Below are 23,187 nucleotides of genomic sequence, written 5' to 3' on the forward strand. Positions count from 1 at the left end.
TCATATACATTCTCAAGCTGCAAATTAAGTAGGCCTTTGGGCATGGAGTGTTATAAATATTCATGTCCTTCCTCTATTTAGGGGCATAAATCCCCCTCTATTGTATCAACTTATAAATATTCATCCTGATACAGCCGAGAATGGAGAACTGTCTTTTCCTGCAATACACACACATCTAGGTCTTGTCACCAATAAATGAGAGCAGGCAGAGGGGGTTACTCACGTTCTGCAGGGGCTCCTGGTATTGAGACAGTGATGACAACTGTGATTCTGAGTGGTATGGAGATAAGCCTTTCCGTAATGTCCTTAGCTCACTGTGGCTGGAATGCTGAAAACCAGAAGAAAGGTCTGAGAATCAGTGACCGAGGTGGGCAATACATTGGCACAATTCTGGATACAATCTACAGTGTTTTTACATTCACTCAGCCAATACAGAGAATACATTAATTAGACTAATACATCTAAAATATTTAAGCATGTTTAAACAAGGATTACGTGCTGGCAGGCGGAATACTGTAGACTTTAGAAGCCAGATCTCAGAGGGAGATAATTTGATACCAAATTTTACATAGTCTCAAGAATTTTTAGTCAAAACAAGCATAAAATATTATAAAACCAGTACAGATTTCATACATAAAGTACATACGTCTCCATACATTTTCCAGTGACTGTAATGTAAGAAAAAAAGGTTGTTTTCATACATTTTTTGTGGGACAGAAAAGTGCGGTATGATATGCATAATATCATATTAAAGCCACATCCATGCCCCTTTTCAAATAAGTCACTCCCCTGGTCAAGCGAGCCACAGAAAGTGTCTATGACACATAATAAATGTGGTGTTAGACACAACGATTATCACTCAAAATTTGCTCAAAAGCCATCTTTTAAACCATAATCGTTGTGTCTAAACGTGCTGCCATCATGCACTGTTCGTGCACTATTCGTTCATCACTGATTTCTAGCAAGCTAGAAATCAACAATGGCTCTTATCAGCGCCACACGCTGATTTTCACAGTGGGCGGCACTGATAGCATTCTTTTAGATGGTATCCCACTGAGATATATACAAAACAGCTGTTTTTCTCTGAGTTATCATCGGTGTCCCGCTCTGCCTGCATTTAACTCTTTAAGTAGCTAATTAGCTACTTAAGAGTTATGCAAAGATGATTGCTCAAAACTGCCACTCAAGAGTTCGTTTGAGCGATTTTTGAGTGATCATCTTTCAGTCTAAATGCACTTTAAGAAATGTAACCTTTTTTTGGTGCAAATAGAGACAGAATTCTAGTACGTGTAAGCTTACTAAATCTCTACCACTATCTTTCTAGAAGATCTCCAGTACGTCAAGTACTACTTCTTTAGATTCGCCTGGTAATTCATAGCTATTGTGATAATCCCTCATCTGTTATGTCCCACTGACAATGCATTAAAGAAATATGTATACATATATATAGGAATTAAGGTAACCTCACTGTACTATATGTAAACAGTTCCTCCTCACACCGCTATACATTGTCCTCAATATTTAGCTTTGATCACACTGAAACAAGCATGTTTTTTGTGAATTTTTTATCCTGATTATTTGGAGAGTTGAGTCCAAGTCATCATCATGTTCAGAAGGGTTACAATCTAATTGTTGCGGCAGTTCTGGGATTGCTACCGTGTTGATAGTCTAATGCAGGTTTTGCAGGTGGTTCTCCATCTTCTGGTCCTGGTGGGTATGGTATTAGGTGAGACATGCTTAGCTGCACCTGTGGGTAATTAAAGGGGCTATTTAGTCTGGCTAATGCTGGACTGAATTGCTGTTGAATCTTCAGTCTAGCTCTGACTGTGATCTTAGTCAGAGCTTGCTTCTGGATCGTTCATTTGCCAGCTGCATCTAGCTAAATTTGTGTTTCTTTTCTATTGTTTTTCTTAGGTTATTCCAGTTTTCCCCGCAGGGTTACCTAAGGGCCAAGATCACGTACGTCCTTGTCAGGGCGAATTGCCTGCATTTAGGCAGGTCCCCGTCTCTGTGGTTATTTTGATAGGGAAAGAGTTACCATATTTTGTTTTGTTATTGTTTTTACACAGCTTGCGCACATTTGTGCGGGATCTGCGGGTTACGGATCCAATTTGTGCGGGATCTGCGGGTTACGGATCCAGCACGTCATGGGTGGACGTGACACTAATTATGACATCTGTCTCATGAGGAAGGATTAGAGAAGATCAGAGGACAGGGTGCATTGTCTACAACTTTAGAAGCCCTTCCACTGTTTTGAAAACTAGTACAAGAACTGGACAGAGCTTCTGTCCAGACAGCATATACGGGTAAACCCCACCTAATCCCATTTGACCTAAACCCAATGAGCTCCATCTATTCTCAACTTCTCAGATCCTCTCCATTACATCATGTACTACAATATGTCCAGAGCATACCACCAAAGACTAATTATGCCCATAATTAAGGAAGATATGGACAACAAAAAGCTTAGCTATATGGAGTGCAGAAATAGCACCTGGGCCCTGATACCTCAGGGGGCCCAAAGGGTCCACTCTTACATAGGAAGACACCTGTATTACAAATTGCAAATGGTACATGGCGGCGCTATTACAGATATTGCAATGGGACTATGCCTCCATGGACAAAGTTAGCTGGTGCCACCATTATATGAGGACTATATCAGCCATAGGGGCTGCCTGTGTAGAAATATAACATTGCATATATGCTAACACAGAATACCGTGAGGAGGCATCCAGTAATCCTGTCCTAGGTATAGCTTATCGTATTATTGTGACATCTATATAATATTATATAAGACATTATTCCATTAGAACATATAATGGGAACAGCAGGCACAGTGTAGAAACACTGCTGATTTTTATGACATTTAGTCTAATATTCATCCAACACACAAATTGGCCTCCTACTTGCTAGGAAATTAAGTTATTAGCGCTAATTAGTTGTAGTGAGAAAATGTTCTGGAGTCGATGAGAACATTGATTCTTTGTAGAAGTATAATAACCGTGGTTACGTAAGATTTTTTATATAAAAGGCAGACCCCCCCCCCACCTCAGAGGAAAAAGAAAATGTATTTTAGTAACAATGTACTTCTTTTTAGAACATCACTACAAATGCATGGTATGTTCAGGCTGATTTATTAAAACTATGTACGTCTATGCAGAATTCGGTTCGGGGCGACAGCATTCCAGATACTGCAGCCATTGTTGATACAGCACTCACCCTCGTCCCACTGGAGCTTACAATCTAATATTATTATCTATCCTTACCCGTTTAGTCGGGCTGACTCTCGGACACTTTATGGATCAGTGCTCTCCATGCGGTTCTGTTTTGTACGGCTTCTTTAGGTTCGATCATTTGCATGTTGATGTTGGCTTTGATAGTATGAAGGCATTGGGTTCTTTGGTGGCCCGGTCTTCTTTTGCCACTGACCACTCCAAGCGTTATTAATGTTTCTAATGAATCCGCTCGCATTATGTGGCCGAAGTAGGAGGGTCTCTGTTTCGCAATTTTGCCCTCCGATGAAAACTTTGGTTTGATGCGGTCTAGGACTGCTTTGTTCGTGATCTTGGCGGCCCAAGGAATTTGCAGGAGTTTCCTCCAGCACCAAAGTTCAAAGGCATCAATATTCCTACGGTCCATTTTCTTCAGTCTCGAACTTTCGCAGCCATAAGCTGTGATTGGGAAGATGATTGTGTTGACTATCCAGCATTTCGTTGCAATGCCTAACTCTTTGTTTTTCCAGATCTTATCCATACTTAAAGGGACTGTCCCGCGCCGAAACGGGTTTGTTTTTTTTTTCAATAGCCCCCCCGTTCGGCCCGAGACAAACCCGATGCAGGGGTTAAAAAAGAAAACGGGATAGTGCTTACCTGAATCCCCGCGCTCCGGTGACTTCTTACTTACCTGGTGAAGATGGCCGCCGGGATCTTCTCCCTCGGTGGCCTGCAGGTCTTCTGTGCGGTCCATTGCCGATTCCAGCCTCCTGATTGGCTGGAATCGGCACGTGACGGGGCGGAGCTACAAGGAGCCGCTCTCCGGCACGAGCGGCCCCATTCAGAAAAGAAGAAGACAGGACTGCGCAAGCGCGGCTAATCCGGCGATTAGACGCTGAAAATTAGACGGCACCATGGAGACGAGGACGCCAGCAACGGAACAGGTAAGTGAATAACTTCTGATAACTTCTGTATGGCTCATAATTAATGCACAATGTACATTACAAAGTGCATTAATATGGCCATACAGAAGTGTATAACCCCACTTGCTTTCGCGGGACAACCCCTTTAAGATTGCGCTGCGACCTAGCCTGATTCTTTGTTTTATTTTGGGTCCCGATTCTCCATTGCAGTCAATTTTCGATTAGAGAATGATGAAGTCTTGAACGGTTTCGATTTCCTCATTGTGATTTTGCTGTACTATTACCGGCTGTTGTCATGATCTTCGTTTTCTTGATACTCAAGTACAGGCCTGCTTTTTCACTTCCTTCTTTAACTTTTAGTATCAGTTCAAGATCTTCCTTTCTGCCAGCAAGGTTGTATCTTCTGCATATCCTGAGATTGTTGAGGTTTCTTCCAATTTCACTGTCACGAGCTTGAAAACTAAATCCATTCATGATTTACATTAGGAATAATTTGAGAAGAATGGATTTTCTCAATGAAATTAGATAAATTACATTTCGAGTTCTGTGGGTGGAGGTCCTCATGAAGATCAAGGCCATGGATACATTCCCGATCTCAGTGTTGGTGCCAGCTCTTAGATAATGTGGCCCTTAAGGCTTTCCAGTTGCTTTAATTTCTAGGAACAATCCGAATTCCTACTGTAGATGCCAGCAGATTTGTGACGTCTCCACTAAGGAGAACACACAGCACAGTTAGAGCACTAACCCAGCACTCATAGAACATTAACATAGGACACAGACGGTGTTCAGTACATTAGCAAGTACATGGCATCCATACGGTATTAGAGATGGAGTATAGATACAGCACCTATAAAGTACCAGAGTACACAGCACCAACACAGCATGAAAACCACAGGAGGAGGTTCTGTTAAGATTGCACGTCTTTCTCTGCACCCCACAGAAGGTCAATGAGGATAAAGTGAATTACCGTATAGTGGCCACACAACACTGCCAACACAATACTGCCATTCAATGCCTAAGTGACATATGGGGGATCTAGTCCAGTAGAGGGGTTAATGGCAAAGTCTCTGTTATGATGGTGAATGTATATTTGGACCCTAGGGTCACTGAATTGGTCTTTTGCTAAAGAGAGGGGAGCAAGAGAAGCTATTAGATACCTCCAGAATGTTGAGTCGGAGGAAGACAGGGCAGTTACAGGATGGAGGCGGCTTGGGGTGCACTAGATCCACATGATCCTTAGATCTCATGAAACATAACTCGACCAGATCTTGCTGTTTGACCGCCAACCTTATTAAACGTTAAGAGGAACACTTCAGTGTCCAGTGGCACCGGTTCACGAGAAGAGTCATTGCCAGCTTGTGTGTTTACTATCTCTCTTGCTTGCATAATAGAGTTTGCTTTCACTCCGCAGGAGCCGCGTCTTTCCTAATGCCGGAAGTGTTGTTCATTGCGTACTCTTTGATCCATGGGCCTCCAACATTGTCCTCTTGTATATCCGGGGTACAGCTACAATTCCACCTCCCAATATGTGACTCCTCTCTCCAGCGGGAAATGGCACCATGAACACTTAAAGGCACAGCAGCTTAGTAATTAATTTTACAATAAGGAAGCATTATAGTAACATATATTACAAATGGTTTACATCCTCCACTCTAAAGTTACACCTGGCGTCCAAGTCCTTGAAGGGGCTCCCTTGGAAATGGGAGCCCTGAGTATGTGGCCTATCTTGCCACCACCTAAAATCATCCCAGCTCTCTGGTAGAAGTTAGCTACAGTATAATGTTACAAAAACGCCACGCAACTGGATAGTCGTCTGCACAAAACTAGCAATGCATATAAATCTAAGCTAAGTTCACCTAGTTTTGAGACAGAGGAAACAGATTGCTTAGTGTGTTTGCTAATCCCTCTCATAAGGACAGCTAAACACAAGACACGAGGTACGCTCTTATGTCAGGAGCAGCTGTCATCTTTAGCATCACCGGTCATGATCCCCGCTGCTGGAATCAATGCGTTGAGCCTCAACTAGAACAACAAGCCACTGTCTGTCACCTGCATGCTGGAGCAGATGGGAGCTGCAGGGCTTAGGCATGTTCTCCTGACCTAAAGGACACGTCAAGTGCCTAACTGGTGCCATCACAAATCTGCTGACATCTACAGTAAGAATTCTGATTAACCCCAGGGCCCACATTGTCCAACTGCAACCAACACTGGGATTGGGAATGAGTCCAGGCCTTGATCTTATAGAGCACCCCCCACCCATGGACCTGAGAACGCCATAATTCTGCAGTTCATCTGAGCTCATTTCATTGAGAAAATCCAATGACCTCAAATTATTTTTTTATGTAAAATAATGATGTAGTCCTCAAAACTGGGATTATATGAGCAGTGTCCATTAGATGCCATCTCCTCTGTAAACATATAATGTGGATCGGAAGAGACAATTCAGAAAAAGAGTTTCCAGGATGAATGTGCTCTATATTCAGTCATCAGAGACTGACCCAATAATAACGGTCTGAAGCAGAAGTAATGCGCTGCTATGGTAATAGTCCTCTCTGCCTACTGCCAAACTTCACGTGCAATTAAATCACTTTTCTCTCTCCTTGCCAGATAAAGCGGAAGATTCTTAAATCCACTCATCCTAACTAAAACAAGGAAAAGGCAGAAGCACAAGATAAATGGGGTTTTGTGCTAACATGCTATAAGACACTGTAAACCATAGAGTCTGACCCATAGCTTCAAAAGACCTATAAGACAAGGCACAATATGTCACAGGGCTGACTCATAGCTTTAGTGAACCTATAGGGCATTATATGATATAAGGTTGACTTATAGCTTTAGTGAACCTATAGGGCATTATATGATATAAGGTTGACTTATAGCTTCAGTGGACCTATAACACACAATGTCACAGGGCTCACCCACAGTTTCAGTGGACCAAGCCATAGGACTGACTAGGCATCCATGGACCTATAAGACATTATATGACATGGGGTTGAGCTGAAGTTCCAGTAAACTGATGAGATACAATATGCCAATAGGCTTATCCATAACTACAGCAGGCCAATAATACACACCAACCCATAGCTGTGCATAACCCATGACCATGCCATGGGGTTGTATTTACACTGGAGCTTTTTCAGGCACTAATTATAAAATACACCAAGAACTTGCAATTATATCAGTGGAATCCGCATGCCCCATTCCCCAATGCCTATAATCTTTGATGGCTTGGGCTATGTAAAATATAACTTGCCATCCCTATTTTTTTCTTAAAAGAGGGTATTCCAGGACTTAAAAAAAAAAAATTTACATTGATGACCGGTCATCAATAGATGATCAGCGGGGACCTGCCACTCTAATCCCTACCAATCAGTTTATTCCCAGGGCCACTGTCACTATAGTCAGTGCAGGTAGCAGAAAGCACTGACCATAACGCAGCGGCCTGGCCTGGTATTACAGTGGCAGCTCTCTTTGAATTCAATGGAGTACCAACCTGGACCCGTGCACTATGGTCAGCACTTTCTGCTTCCTGTGATGACTGTACAGACAGCAGCCCCGGTAATCAGATGATCGTCAGGAATCCGAAAGCGAAGTCCCGGGGATGATCTATTGATGACCTGACAGTCATCGATAGAAATAATTAAAATAGTCCCTGTATACCATTTAAAAAAGGGCATTTATTAGCCGGAAAATGAAAGCTACTTCAGATACGGCTGAAATATTTCCTTGTGTTGAATAATATATGCTATGCGATAACAGCCACAAGCTGCTACATGTACAAACTGTATTGTAACAAGATGTACAAAGTTTGATGGGTGATTTTTCATTGTAGACTGAAGTTTTGGCTCTTGGCTTTCACAGCCCATTAGAGGTCATTAGACACCCTATTAGCTGCACATCCATCCTCATTACAGGGTTATATGCTGACTTATGTGCTGAAAAAAGATTCTGACACTTCTAGATAAAAAGAATGACTATTATCATAAGAGTGCAAGTTACAAATCTTTATGCAAAGATGAAGGTCTATGAGTACATACATGAGAGAGGACAGCAAGATCATCTGCATTATGCCACCAAAAGGAATTGGACGCTTGAGCAAGAATCACAATGAGTATTTCTTTGCATAGGTTAATACTTAGTGGGGCTCCTTTGGTCCTGATGACATCAGCTACTCTCCGTGGCATACTTTCTACTAACATCTGATACACTTTAGCTGGTATTTCTCTCCATTCATCCTGCAAACAGCTGGCGAGTTCTCTCAAAGAACTCTGACCCAACTTTCTTGTAAGTCCCAAAGATGTTGAATAATCTTCAGGTTGGGACTCTGTGCAGGCTAGTCTAATCGTGGAATATCCTTTTTCTCAAACCAGTATAAACAGCATTGGATTTGTGACAAGGCGCGCTGACTTGTTGGAAGTACTGCTAACCAGTCCCAGAGTTTGGCCACACTGTCAGCAGCACATTGTTGTCTAGCATGTCAGGGTACATCCCCATGTTCATGGTTCTTTCCACTACAACCAACAGACCGAGACCATGCCATGTAAAACATCCCCAGACCATAATGGAACCTCCATCGTACTTAACTGTTGGCACACTACACTCAGAGAAAATGCATCCCCGGCCATCCTCCACACCTAGGTACATCCATCTGATTTGAAGATGGAGTAACATGATTTGTGACTCCATAGAACGTCCTTCCATTGCTCAACTGTCCAATGACAATGCTCCTTGCATCCCTGTAGATAGGCCAATGCATTTTCTTAGAGAGAACTCGCCAGATGTTTGCAGGATGAATATAGGGAAATACCAGCTGAAGTGTATCAGACTTTAGTAGAAACAGAATATCCGATGTCATTAGACCCCATTTACGTATTAACATATGTAAATAAATATTACTTTTGATTCTGGCTCAGATGTCCAATTACTCATGGTAGGATAGTGTATAATTATCAAAAAACAGATATGTATATGCATCCAGAGGTTTGGGCAGTGACATCATTTTCAGAACTTCGCCTCTGTACACCACCATGGATTGGGAACAAAGACATCGATAGGTGATTGATATGTAGACTCTCAGCTTTGATTCAAGAGTTTAACAACAATATTGTGTGCACTTATGACACATGGCAGATATGCCATCAAATATCCTTGGAGAGCTGGAATATTATATCAGCTGTCATTCAGCTTTCCCAGGGGCAGATATAACTTGATAGAAGGGGTCTTTTTTATTAAAGAGAAAGTGGTCTTTAAAAGTGCAAACAAGGTTGGTGTGAAGGCACTATAATCTGAATCCTCACCACATAAGCCACACAGGAGAGTCTATTGTCTGCCTTCATCCTCACATGGATGAGAGCAAAGATGATGGATGGCTTTATTAGGCTGGCGCCATGAGACATGACACAAGCCAATAAACGAAAAACATTAAGAACCACTCTGTGCGCCATTTATGGCTTAATTACTCCATTTCTGAAGAGGAAGGGCACAAACCTTTCCCAGTCATATATAAATCCTACTGGAAGCGGACGGGACCACTGGTTAATTATCTGTGTGCCTGTCTGACCTTACTACAGTCTATAAAGGGAAGCATTAATAATCCGAGCTCCGTCCATGATATCGCTTTAAGACAACTCAAATGAAATATGGCAGGAAACCTGCAGTGTTTCATGCCACAATCCTAATGAACCACAACACTATCTGAATCATTACTAAGCACTGTCATTTATCTAATTAATATGTCAATATTGCCGCTGGCAACAAAAACAGACCAGAGGCGAGAGGAAAAAAACGTGTAATTAACCCTTTTATAGGTGGTGGATTATGTACCTGCCTTAATCATTTCCGATCTGTCATTAAATAAACTGTTATATTTGTTACTTAGTATAGCTGGCAGTCTGCACAATAGAAAAAGCAAGACCTGGAATTGTCACTAAGGTAAGACAGTGAAATATTATATGCGGCACAATCTATGTAAAAGAATCCTTTTATTTAGTTCTTTATGTTGCATATGCTATATTACTGTAAGTAGCAGAAGATGCAAGCTATTTCCTTCCTCATTAATGCACTATACTTCCCAGCATTCACAGTTTTTCAACTTAAAGGGGTTATCCAGAACTTTACTATTGGATGACATATCATCAGGATAGGTTATCAAAAGTTGCTCAGCAGGAGTTCGCCGCTCAGAATCAGCTGATATTGGCCTAGTTGTCACTACGGATAGAGCTGGATGCAGACAGCTTTGTCCATAGTGCAGTGGCTCGGATGGATATTGCAGGAGCTTCTCCTATTTAATTCAATGTAGCCTCCTGTAGTGCAGAGTCCTAAGGAAGCAGAAATACAGTCCTAAGCTCTCGCTCACGATCTTAAGGTTGCAAGTTCAATCCCTGCAAGGTTCAGGTAGCTGGTGAAGGTTGACTCAGCCTTCCATCCTTCCGGGGTTTGGTGAAATTAGTACCCAACTTGGTGGGGTGGGTAATAAAAGACCCATTTAGATCCAAAGATTCTCACTCAAAATTCGCTCAAAGCTGTCTTTTGAGTGATAACCGTTGCGTCTAAATGCACGGACATCGTGCAGTTTTCGTGCACGAGTCGTTCCTCACTTAATTCTAGTGTTCTTGAATTGAGCGATGAACTGTTATCAGCGGTGCAGGCTGTTATCACACACGGCAGCACTGATAAGATTCTTACAGCCCACAGCGGGACGCGAGCTGTAAGCGCTGAGAACAATACAGCTGTTTGCTTATGCAGAACAGTTGTATTGTTCACTGAGTGATAGCGGCGGTGTCCCGCTCCGCCTGCATAGCTCTTAAGCAGTTACTTAGTTACTATAGACTATACAAAGATGATCCCTCAAAACTGTCACTCAAACTATTATTTTTGCGACTTTTGAGCGATCATCTGTCAGTGTAAATGGGGTCTAAGATTACGTAAAAGCGCTGCGGAATAAACTATGTGTAATGACAGCTGGCGTGATATCTAGTGATCGGTGGGGATTCCGAGCTGCCTGCTGATCAACTATTGATGACCTATCCTGAGGAAAGAATCAGAAAATCTCTTTAATATCTCATTTGAGTGCAGCTGAAAAGTTTTTAATAGTAGCGTTCAGGAGAGGAGAGGAGCTGGAGACTGAGCCAGCAGGAAGTCGGATATTGGGATCAAGACTAAATTTACTAAAGTTTACTGAAAAACACATACAAAGTGTCCAGTCTTCAAAAGGAGGTTTTGCCAGTCTTAAAGGAGATGTCCCGAGGCAGCAAGTGGGTCTATACACTTCTGCATGGCCATAATAATGCACTTTGTAATGTACATTGTGCATTAATTATGAGCCATACAGAAGTTATAAAAAGTTTTATACTTACCTGCTCCGTTGCTGGCGTCCTCGTCTCCATGGTGCCGACTAATTTTCGCCCTCCGATGGCCAAATTAGCCGCGCTTGCGCAGTCCGGGTCTTCTCCTCTTCTCTATGGGGCTCCGTGTAGCTCCGTGTAGCTCCGCCCCGTCACGTGCCGATTCCAGCCAATCAGGAGGCTGGAATCGGCAATGGACCGCACAGAAGCCCTGCGGTCCATGAAGATAGAGGATCCCGGCGGCCATCTTCAGCAGGTGAGTATGAAGACGCCGGACCGCCGGGATTCAGGTAAGCGCTGTGCGGGTGGTTTTTTTAACCCCTGCATCGGGGTTGTCTCGCGCCGAAGGGGGGGGGGGTTTAAAAAAAAAAAAAACCGTTTCGGCGCGGGACATCTCCTTTAAGGTAAAAAAAACCTGAAGGGGGTTATCCTGGTTGGAGAAAATGATGGCTTATCCTCTGTAAAGGCCAGCATTAACTGTTCATGGGGGTCTGCCGCCTGGTTCCCGATATCACCCGATTGACTTTTTGTCAATCTGTACTTTTTGTAGGGGCCGTTCCATGTACTGCAGGCTTTTCCCATTGAAAGCTCCTGGCTACGATGTTTATAATACTGGTGCCTTATGTGGCAAAGAGGTGTTTGGGCCCTATCAGGCACCAACTCTGAGTAACACATCAGGATGTGACTTTTCTATCCAACCCATCCACTGACTGCAAGCAGAGATACTGAAAATTGTGAAAGAAAAGTATTTCAGATCATTGCCATATTTCATTACAGAGTTACTAAGCGTGGATAGCCTCTTTAACTAAACCAATGGCAGAAAGCTCCATTCAGCTGATAAATGAAAGTACAATGCCTTTATGATATAAAAGCGTATTGCGAGCTATAAGCAGTAACATTTTTTAAGCCCTTTCGACATCTCTGAGAAAATCTTCAGCACAAATCGCTATTTAAAAGCAATTATTCAAACGATTACAAGGGCTCTTATCAGGAAATTATCTTCTCCAAGTAAATAAATTAGACCAGACATAGAGGGAAAAATCAATTTTCACTGGTTTAATTAAAGTAATCCCTATAAAGTCTCAAAAGTGATTATGTACGGATTAATGCGTTGGCCGCGGCGCTACAAATTGATAACCAGCGTGAATACCACTTCCTATCAATACTGAATACAGATTTTTTTTTTTTACCTGTGAAAGAAGCTTATTATCATCTTCAAGGAGCTTCACTTTGGTCTCTAGTTGACGGATATAGTTGGAAGACGTATCTAGAATAAAAGAAAGAATAGACTTGAGTTCATATGACCTGGAAAGAGCAAAGATATTCACACCACATAATGTTTTATGTGTATTTCCATCAAGAAGTGGCATTTCAATTAGGGATGAATGGGCTTGTAGTTGACTTGAGGTTTCTAGACTTTTGAGATGATGTAATGGTATACCAAACTGATTTGATCTATGATGACTACATGATTCATGACACCATTGACAACTTAATGTAGGCTTCTCAGATGCTTTAAGCTGCCACAAAGTTCAGAACACCAAGGTGAAGGCCTTAGGCCTCCTTCCCACGAACGGATTTCCGCCGCGTAATTCGCGGCGAAAATCCGCTGCGTTGCACGCAGCTATTAGGTTCTATTGAACCTAATAGCACAATGCTCACGATGCGTAATTCCACCGCGGAATTACGCACCGCGATTTCTCCCGTCCTCACCCGCAGCATGCTCTATTTTCTGCGGGTGAGGACGGGCTGTACGCACTGACGGCTTCCATTGCAGTCAATGGAAGCCGTCCATTCACGCTATCTCCCGCTGTAACCAGCGGGAGATAGCGTGAAAAAACGCTTTCCCGCCCACCGCCGAGCGTCATATGACGCCAAATGACGCGGTCCGGCCGCGTCACGTGACACGGCCGGCCGTGCACGTGACACGGCTGGTGACGCGCGGCGGTGGGCGGTGACGAGCGGTGACGAGCGGTGACGCGGCGTTGGTGGGCGGGGAAGCGATTTCACGCTATGTCCCGCAGGTAAGTATAGGGGCTCTGGGGGGCGCCGTGACGGGCTTCACTGCGTAATATTACGCTGCGGAGCCCGTCACGCTCGTGGGAAGGAGGCCTTAGGCTGATAGCCTTTGACCACCTTGGTCTTACTGCTTTGGGTCACCTCTCATGGTTGAAAAAGTGTGTCTCAGAAACTTGAAGCTATCTTGACGTTTCTGCCATCTTAATTAGAACTCAGAAGTCGCATGTATGGCTAATAAAAATCAAGCAAACGGTTTCATCCATTTCAGTCCATTGTCCCACCTAGCCTACTCCAAAGGCTGCTCAGCTCACAGGAGAAATCAAGTCTGAATTATCTTCTGATATGTTATAGATACACGCTTTGAAGATCTCATTGATGATGAAACCAATGGCAGTTGGCTTAAAATGTTGTGTCATGAGTCTCCCATAGAGCCCTATTAATCTGGAAATCAATGGTGGTCCCAGATCACAGGTATGATTAGAAGATCATTGTTACTACGATTCACCCTTCACCCTTAAATGGGGTTATCCTAAAATCTAAAGTTACTCCTTATTTACAGGATAGGGCATAACTTTATGATCATTGGGGGTCTCACTACTGAGACCCCTACAGATCCCAAAAAGAGAGGTTATGTGGGGAGGAGGCGCTCGGAGGAGGTTTCTCTGAAGAGCTATGGACCAAGTCCTACACCCTCACACACAAATTGTCCATCTCGAGCAAGGCACAGGAACTAAACTATAAAATAATGACGCAATGGTACAGGACTCCTGACAAGAAGCATAGAATCTTCCCTTCAACTCCTGGTGAGTGCTGAAGGTGTAGTTCGGGGATGGGAGAAATGTACCATATCTGGTGGAGTTGTTCACTAATTGCTCCGCTATGGAATGACGTCGCCAGGCTGTATGAAGCTGTGTTTAAGTCCCCCCTGGTCCTCACCCCCGAAGTGGCTCTCTTGTCCATGTTCCCAGGCTCTATGTCCCATGTAAAAAAGGGGCTTCTAAGACATTTTATAATGGCCATGCGCACCATTATTCCCCTACACTGGAAGCGGAGGGGTGAGATGACTAGGGCTAGGGCCATGTGGAACAAATTTCAAGACTCAGCATATTGAGCGGGGAACCGAGACGGGAGCCAATACCCTCCCCCATCCCCTTCCCCCTTCTCCTACTTCTTTCTTTCCTGTTCTATCCTAAAATGGTTTTTGTAGGTCGTTATAGGTATTCGGGACATGCGGCGGACGGACCCCCACATATACTCGCAACTCTGACCCATAGTTTACCTCTCTGTCCCCTTGATACAGGGTTAACCTCTCAGATTTTCTGAGATGACGCACAGACGAACATAAATAGGGCCATCACAAGATCTCAGGGAAGGTTGGGGGCCCGCGAGCCGCATCGCTCGCGCTTTGATCGAGATAGTATACCTCGCTACTCTGAATTGAATTACAATACCTAGTTTCTAAGGTCTTAACATGTCTAGGGTTCGCAACCTAGGACAAGTAGTACCAATGTCATATACCTAATGGCTACTATAACTTACCGATAGATTGGTACATGACTGTGACTTGCCATAAATTATTTAGTGAGACAGGTCATTGGTTTGCTACTCTGATTGGCAAGCTTTATTCATTGTTCATTCGACCATTTGTACGGATTATATTTTGTTTAAGAAAACCTTAATAAATACATTTTTGAAGAAGAGAGGTTATGTGTCCCCCTCGCTTCTCCTACCCACAGCGACATCAGACTGAATGGTTCACTGGTCACGTATGTGTGGCTGCCCTTCCACTCATTTTAGTTGGGCTGACGTAAATTGCTGAACGCTTGAACCTGGCTATCTTCAGCAGTCCCATTGAGAGTAAGTAGAACGGCACTTTACATGGGTGACTGTAGTTCCATTCAATTTCCTTCTCACTACAAGGGTGCAGTAAGCCCACAGTCAAGAAAACGGGGACACTGAACCCAGTTCTTGGGATTGCTGGTTGTCTCAGTGTTGAGACCCCCACTGAACATTAAGTTATTCTCTATCCTGTGGATAAGGAATCATTTTAGATGTTGGGATAAACCCCTTTAACCAAACCTTTAATGAAATGTTTCCACTCCTTAGTCCCCATTCAGGCAATAGTATTTGGAAGTCAAACAGATGAATGAAGGGGCCACAATGTTTGCTGGTGCCACACATTTAGTTGTGGCTTTGCCAGGTGCTAGCAGCATAGACCCATTCACTACCTCTTTTCCGGTGTCTACCAAGTGTACACAATGGGATACAAGCTGCAAAATGGGATGCATGTGATGGAGCCCAAGGGCCCTGTGCTTATGCCAATGAGACCCTGAAAGCCACATATCTTTGAATTCGTTTTATTTATTAATGATAAGCAGTCTGCGAGACACATAATAGAAAAGGTTTGTACAGTACATATGAACGTAGATAGAAACATATTCGTGCTTTCAAAGGTTAACATCGAGCTTGTTACTGTGTCTTCCAAACTATCCGTCTGTAACTTTATTAACAATAAACATTTTCGAACTTTTATAAACCATAAGTTGAGTTTTGCTCTTCCTTATTTGGGTCTTAGTGGTTACAGGTCTTCCAGGCACTTGTCAGTGGGGGGGGGGGATGTTAGGGGGTGGGGAGGGGGAGGGAGGGGATTAACGTGTATTGGGTTTAAATTTCAGTTGGTACTCAGGGTAGAGTAAGAATTTAGCCAGGCTCCCCATACTTTTTAGAATTTAGCCGGGCATCCTCTGTGTTGGTATATGATTTTTTCATACGAGGTTACAGTGTTTACGCTTTGAATCCAATGTAGGATCGAAGGGGGTTCTGTTGCCATCCATTTCATAGCTATTTCTTTGCGAGCCAGGAATAGTGTCTTCTGTAAGAAGACCCGAGTATGGAATGGCCACTCATCCTCCTCCAGTAAACCAAACAGCGCCACCTTGGGGTCTACTTCAATGGATAATGGGGGTTGTAACAGCGAGTTTACAAGATTTATTACTTCTGACCAGAACTCCCCAACATGCCGACATCTCCAGATCAAGTGCCAGAAGTCCGCCCTTGGTTGGCGGCATCTCTGGCATGAATCCGAGGTCGTATTGCGCATTTTGTGTAGTCGATTGGGAGTGAGGTAGGCTTGATGTATAATGTATAGCTGGGTTAGCTTGTTATTTACAGCTGGTGATACTGACAGGTGGGATTCAGAAATATCCTGCCATTCCTCAGGTGTAAGGGAAGCAATGGCAAGTTTCCATTTATCATATGCTGGGGGGGGGGGTTAGGATCTATTTTGGCTGAGAGGAGGTGTGTGTATAGAGCTGATATTAGGCCTTTGGGTCCTTGGGATTTGAGAATTCCTATTGTGGGAAATTTGGATATGCGGGCCGAAGGGGGGGGAAATTGGGAGTTTAGTGCATGTCTTAACTGAAAGAATCTGAACAGTTGGAGGCATGGGGCCTGTAGTCTATCTCGCAGTTGTGTAAAAGTGGGGAGGATTCCGTCTATATATATATCTTTTATTGTTTGTACCCCTTGGGCGATCCAGTATTGTGGGTCTGGGACGGTCTGTAGTGCGGTAAGACCAGGATTGTTCCAGAGAGGGAGCTCTGGTATTACACCCTGGTAGCTCTGCAGAGTCTTTATTTCTTTCCAAACACTAAGAGCCAGTTTATGGAGTGGGATTAGTTCGGTGGTTTTGGTGCATTCTGGGAATTCTAAGAAGTTCAGGAGATTTTGTCCTGTTACTTGTTTAGCTAGTTGTTTGTCTGCTATGGGTAGTTCTTTTCCCAAGATCCAGGCTCTGATGTTTCGCAGTTGCCCTGCTAGGTAATAAAGCCGGAGGTCCGGTAGGGCCATTCCGGCTTGCTCTTTGGGTCTTTGTAGGATTGATAGACTCAGCTTAGAGCGGGAGGAATTCCAGATAAATGTTATCATTAGGGAATTTAGGGACTTAAAGAGGCGCTTGGGGACATTCACTGGCATGTGCTGTAGTATGTATAGGCATTTGGGTTGGACGACCATTTTGATGAGATTTATGCGTCCGGCTACAGATAATGGTAGTTTAGCCCATCGCTTTAGTTTGTGTTTTATATTTTCTAAGAGTGGGTTTATGTTATCTGCTATTGCATTATTATGGTCGTGTGACATGATCATTCCCAAATATTTGAATGTTGAGACTGGTTTTAGTCCGTATCTTGCGACGCAGGGGTCGTTTTTTGGGTTGGTCTCTGTATAGAGGATTGTTGACTTGGACCAATTAACATGTAGTCCGGAAAAGTGGGAGAATCTGTCTATGTGTGTCATGGCTTGGGCAAAGGAGTCTGATGGGTTCGATAAGAATAGGATTGTATCATCTGCGTATAGTCCCAGTTTGCTTTCGAGGTCTGACCATTTAATGCCGGTTACACTAGGGGCACTTCTTAGTCGGATCGCCAGTGCTTCTATGGCTATGGCGAACAAGGCCGGGGATAGAGGGCATCCCTGACGGGTGCCTCTTGCCAGATGGAAATCCGCCGAAGGGACACCATTGACGACCACATTTGCAGTCGGGGATTTGTATATAGTTTTAACCCATTGTTGAAACTTGGGTCCGAATCCGAAACGGATCAAACAGGCCTCCAGAAAGGCCCATTCCACAGAGTCAAAGGCTTTTGCCATGTCGAGTGAGACCAGAGCCCAGGGCATGTTATATTGTTTACCTAGCTGGATAGCTGTTTGGACTCTGCGGATGTTAATGGTTGTAGACTTCCCGGGCATGAAGCCCGTTTGGTCGGGGTGAATTATGGATAGGATCACCTGGTTCAGTCTAGTGGCCAGAATTTTCGTTAGGATTTTGTAATCCACATTCACCAGTGATATGGGTCGATAAGATCCACAATCTGTGGGATCTTTCCCAGGTTTCAGGATGACTACTATGGATGCTTTATAGAATGAGGCTGGGAGTGTTTTGTCTAGTTGCGCTTGAGTTAGCACCTCAAGAAACTGTGGGCCTAGTTGCTCGTGGTATTTGCGATATATCTCTATGGGAAGACCATCGGGTCCTGGTGATTTGTTAAGGGCCATATCTTGGGTTATTAGCTGGATCTCTTCCAGAGTGAAGGGGGCTTCCAGGAGATTGACCTGCTCTTCAGAGAGGGTAGGGAAGTCTAGATCGTTCAGATAAGCCAAGATATCTGTTACCGTATTATTAGAGGTGGAGGTGTATAAGTGAGCATAGAATTCTTTAAAGCAATTGGTGATAGATAAGGCGTCAGTGAACTCTGTTCCTTGCTGGTTTTTGATCTTAAGGATCGTGTTTGTTTGGTTTTCCCTCTTGATGAGGTTAGCGAGTAGGTGGCTGGATTGGTTCCCTAACTTAAAGTAATGTTGTTTGGAGAAAAATAGTTGACGTTTAGCTTTGGCATGTATTTGGTGCTTATAGAGTCGGGATAGGCTGAGCCAGGCTACTTTGTTGGCGTCTGTGGGGGCTGATATGTATGCTTTCTCAGCCTCTAGGGTTTGGTTTTTCATCTCCCTGTCGGCCTGGGATGTCGTTTTTTTAATATGTGAGATAGCTGATTTGAGGAATCCTCTAATATAGGCCTTGAGCGTGTCCCATTTCAGGGCGGGGTGGGTGTTGTCCTTGTGGGCGTCTAGGAATAAGGAGATGTGGAAGGGCATCTGGTCGTCTGGTCCAATAAGTTTGAGCCAGAATGGGTGTAGTTTCCATGTGGGCCTTATTTTAATTTGTGGGAATTTTAGGGTTAGCAGTATGGGGCTGTGGTCTGATATGCCTCTCGGACAGTGTGTTATACTTGCGAGATGTATTGCCAGTTCTATGGAACTGAATATGTAGTCTATTCTTGTCAGTGCGTTGTATCCCGGTGAGTGGCAAGTGTATTCCTGTGTCTCGGGGTGACGTAGTCGCCAGAGGTCGACCCATCCGACGCTTTCGATCAATTGTCTCAAAGGGGAGTTTGAGGTGGGGGTGGGATTAGAGGATGTGTAGAATTTGTCTTTGATAGGGTCCATTATCATATTAAAATCCCCTAGACACATCACCTCAGCTGATGGATAGTGATGTGCAAACGCAATAGCCGCCTGCAAGATATGGAGATTATTGTGGGGCGGATTGTATATGGATAAGATGACATATGGTTTGGAGTCTATTTCTCCGTATATAAATATGTACCTTCCTTCGGGGTCCCTGCGGGTGGTGATTGGGTTCCAGCGCACTGATTTGTGAATTAGCACCGAGACGCCCCTAGAGGAGGAGGTGTGAAAGGAATGGGAAGTCCACTGGATCCATGGTTTTGACATGGTGTCTGCTTTATCTTTGACAAGGTGAGTCTCTTGTAAGCTAATGATGTGCGGGTTTAGTTGTTTGATATATGCAAATACCGTCCTTCGTTTGAGTGCTGTGCCAAGCCCTCGCACGTTCCAGCTAAGGCATTTTAGGGACGCCATTGTTTACATGGGCGTAAGATTTAGTCTTTTGTCTGTGATCTTGGGATGGGGGGGGGTTGGTATTGATGTGTGTAAGGGGGGGAATTGTGTTAGCGCCTGTTTGTGGAAGACATTGTTGAAGAGCAAAAACATAACCATTCAAAACATTGAACATTGACATCTCACTAAAATTATACCGCGGATATCAAAGAAACCAGCAAAACAAAAAAGGTTGGGGAGAGGGTGAGGAAGGGGGGGAAAAGGGGAAGGAGGGGGAGAATAAGAAAAAGGAAAAAGACAAAGAAGAAAACAAGAAAACAATTTAGCTACGATCTAATTAGAGGTAGCAGATGTTCTGTCTTTTTTTAGGGGAAGACTTCTGTTGGCCTTTTAGAGGCTTGCGGCTGACCGCTGGGCTCCAACCATAACTTTAGCGGTGTCCCGGTCGTGTTGCACACAGTCTATGCGTCAAAGGAATGTCGGGCGTTTGGGTCACAACAAGATTTAAAGTCCCATTAGCTAGTGTTGTGGGGACGTTCATCCTTTTGGTGTTTCAGGGTGCATATCTAGCCACTCCAAGGCCTCTGTGGGAGATTGGAGGAAGATCGCCCTTCCCTGGGCTACGATTCGTAGGCGGGCGGGGTATGCCATTGAGTAGGGAATCTGTCTCTCTTTGAATTTTCGCTTCGCCTCTGTAAAAGTAGCTCTTTGTTTTTGTAGCTCAGCAGAGAAGTCAGGAAATATAGAAATCGTTGCGTTGTTATACTTCAGCGGGCCTTTAATTCTGGCTTGGCGTAGTGCAGCGTCTCGGTCTCTGCAATTTAGGATCCTTATTAGAAAGGGGCGCGGGGGGGCACCCGGCTGTGGCGGTTTTGCAGGGACTCTATGGGCTCTTTCTACTGTAAAGTTGGTAGAGAAGGTGTCGTCTCCTAGTAGCGTTTTTAGCCAGGTTTCGGCGAATGTTTCTATATGGGAACCCTCTGATTTTTCAGGTAAGCCTATTATGCGTAAGTTGTTACGACGCGAGCGGTTCTCCAGATCGTCTGTTTTGGATTGGCAGAATTCTATCGCTCTTGTTGCCTTTTTGACCGCCGTAGTTAATGGACGCAGTGAGTCTTCTGCATTGGAGACACGTTCTTCCATTTCCCTCATTCTATCGCGCATATTGTGTAAGTCCTGTCGTAGTAGGGAGACGTCAGATTTAATCTCTTCAATTTTATTAGTAAGAGAAGATTTACAGGTGTTGATTGCGTCTAGGAGTTGGCGCATGGTAGGTTCTGCGCTTTGCCCTGCTTCGGTTTCAGGCTCTTCGCCTGTGTAGGTCGTGTTGCACGCGGGGTGTGATCAGGGGTTTCAGAGCGAGAAAATTCCTTTAGTTTTTCGGTGGCATAGCCACCTTTCGCGCGTGTACTCATATTAGAATTCGTTGGGTTGGTGTGGCGGGTTATGCGAATTGTCGTTATAGTATAGACTGTGTCAGTATTTGCTTGTAGAGATCAGGGGTCTATATCTTTGCGTTACCGTGGGCTACCACACAAAGAGTATTCAGTTGGCTAAATCTTGATAGCGCCCAATTGATTCTAGCCTAGGTCTGGTCGCGGTGGAAGAGGGTGGGGGAGTTGCGCCAGTCAGATATGGCGGTCGCCAATCGCGGGATATTACAGTCTACAGGAAATAGAGTATTCCGGTTGTGTTATAGTCCGCCTGGACTGTGTTTGCGTTTGTGAGGAGTCTATTCAGTCCTGAATGTTGTCCTCCAGCCCCCTGTGAGCAACTTACAGTTTTTTGTTGCCGGCTCCGCAGGTCTGGTCCCGGAAATGGGTTTTTCTTCAGGGGTTAATCCTCAGGTGGTGTGGTTCGGTGGAGCAGACCAGAACCGCGTCGAGCCGCAGAAGCCGATCAGGCTGGGATCGCCGGGTCCACCGCCACCGGCGCCGGGAGGAAGGAGCGCCGCTTTAAATTTGTGGTGCCTGGATTAAGTCGGCGTGCGGCAGACGCGTTGCAGTGTAGTGGCTCCGGCGAGGTACGGACCCCGGCGGGCCCCGCGGCAGCAGCACGGGCACAGGGGACGTCCCCCGTCGCTTTCCAAGGAGGCGGTCGCCCTGCGGCGGCTCGGTCCCCCCTCGGGAGCGAACAGAGGTAGGCGCGTCACGAGTCACGACCTCTGCGGCCGGCCGCGGGCAGGTGATGTCGGGACGGTCGGCGCCGGCAGCTCCTCTATGTCCCCTGCGGCTTTAGTCCGGGTCCGGATGCGGCGCGAGCGGAGCGCCTCGCTCCTCCAGGTAAGCTTCGTCTGTTGCGGCGGGGGGGGTTGCCCTCACCCGGCCCGCGATGCGCGCCGATCTCCGCAGCCCGGGAACAGCGCAGAGGGGCTCCGGTGAGATTGGAGCGGTGCGGCCGGTTCCGAGCGCCAGCGGGGTCTCCTGCCGGGTGGTAGGTAAGGAGAGGTGGTCCGTTAGGGCTCCGGGTCAGTCAGGCGGCAGGTTAGGATAATAAGGATGGCTGCAGACGAAGCGCGGGAAAACTTGGCGGGGTGCTGGTGCCGTCTCCCACTCGCGGCTCTGTTACGGGAGTTAGAGGGCTGCCATCGTTCTCAAACTCGGTCCAGGTTGTCTCCGAGGGTCAGGGAGCCCGTTGGTACCGTTTGGGTTGCTCAGGTACTGGTCAGGCCAGGATTTTGGACGGATCTTGCTATCCCCTCTGGGGAGCACCTCTTAGTTGCGACCTTCCATGCTGGTCGCAGGCCACGCCCCCCTGAAAGCCACATATCTTTGCTACTAGGCATAGCAAGAAAGGTGGAAATAAGATGCTTTCCCATGGACCATATGGCATTGCATATGATATTTAGAATCCGTTTTACTTCTTAGCATACTAGGTGTGAAAGTGTAGAGTGTTTAAAAGACTATTTCAGGCAAAAACATGTTGGTATGAAATGTCAGTGCAATATATAAAACTAGTGTAATGAATTTACTGTGAAAAAAACATTTAAGGAGTGAGGGTTTTTTTTCCAACCTGGTCAAGTGAGGCTTAAGACATGCTTACAGTGTAAGCATGAAGAAAGAGCCTATGAGAGAAGGATTAGGAATGCACTTCACATTCCAGTCAAGTTGGAAATGCAATGGAGATGCGTTACCCTTAAAGGGCAATCCCACCTACATACTATTTCTACACAAATGTAATTGGCATCATGGAGTACATACAGCACGTACGGCAATTTCTCAGAATTAACCATCTAAATGCTTTTTAATGGTCACAAAGGTGAGGACCATGAGG

At 44.9% G+C, this 23,187-nt stretch overlaps 1 protein-coding gene across 1 annotated transcript in view; it reads right to left on the reverse strand.

Moving 5' to 3' along the window:
* The window catches only part of CCDC85C (coiled-coil domain containing 85C), a 111,217-nt gene that overhangs the window by 16,553 nt on the left and 71,477 nt on the right, over positions 1-23,187 (reverse strand). The window contains exons 2-3 of the mRNA XM_066608057.1: positions 12,669-12,745; positions 224-328 (exon numbers count right to left, since the gene is read on the reverse strand). Of these exons, the coding sequence (XP_066464154.1) occupies positions 224-328; positions 12,669-12,745 (182 nt within the window). The remainder of the gene's footprint in view (positions 1-223; positions 329-12,668; positions 12,746-23,187) is intronic.

The sequence above is a fragment of the Eleutherodactylus coqui genome, chromosome 6, assembly GCF_035609145.1.
Source record: "Eleutherodactylus coqui strain aEleCoq1 chromosome 6, aEleCoq1.hap1, whole genome shotgun sequence".
Taxonomy (NCBI): Eukaryota; Metazoa; Chordata; class Amphibia; order Anura; family Eleutherodactylidae; genus Eleutherodactylus; species Eleutherodactylus coqui.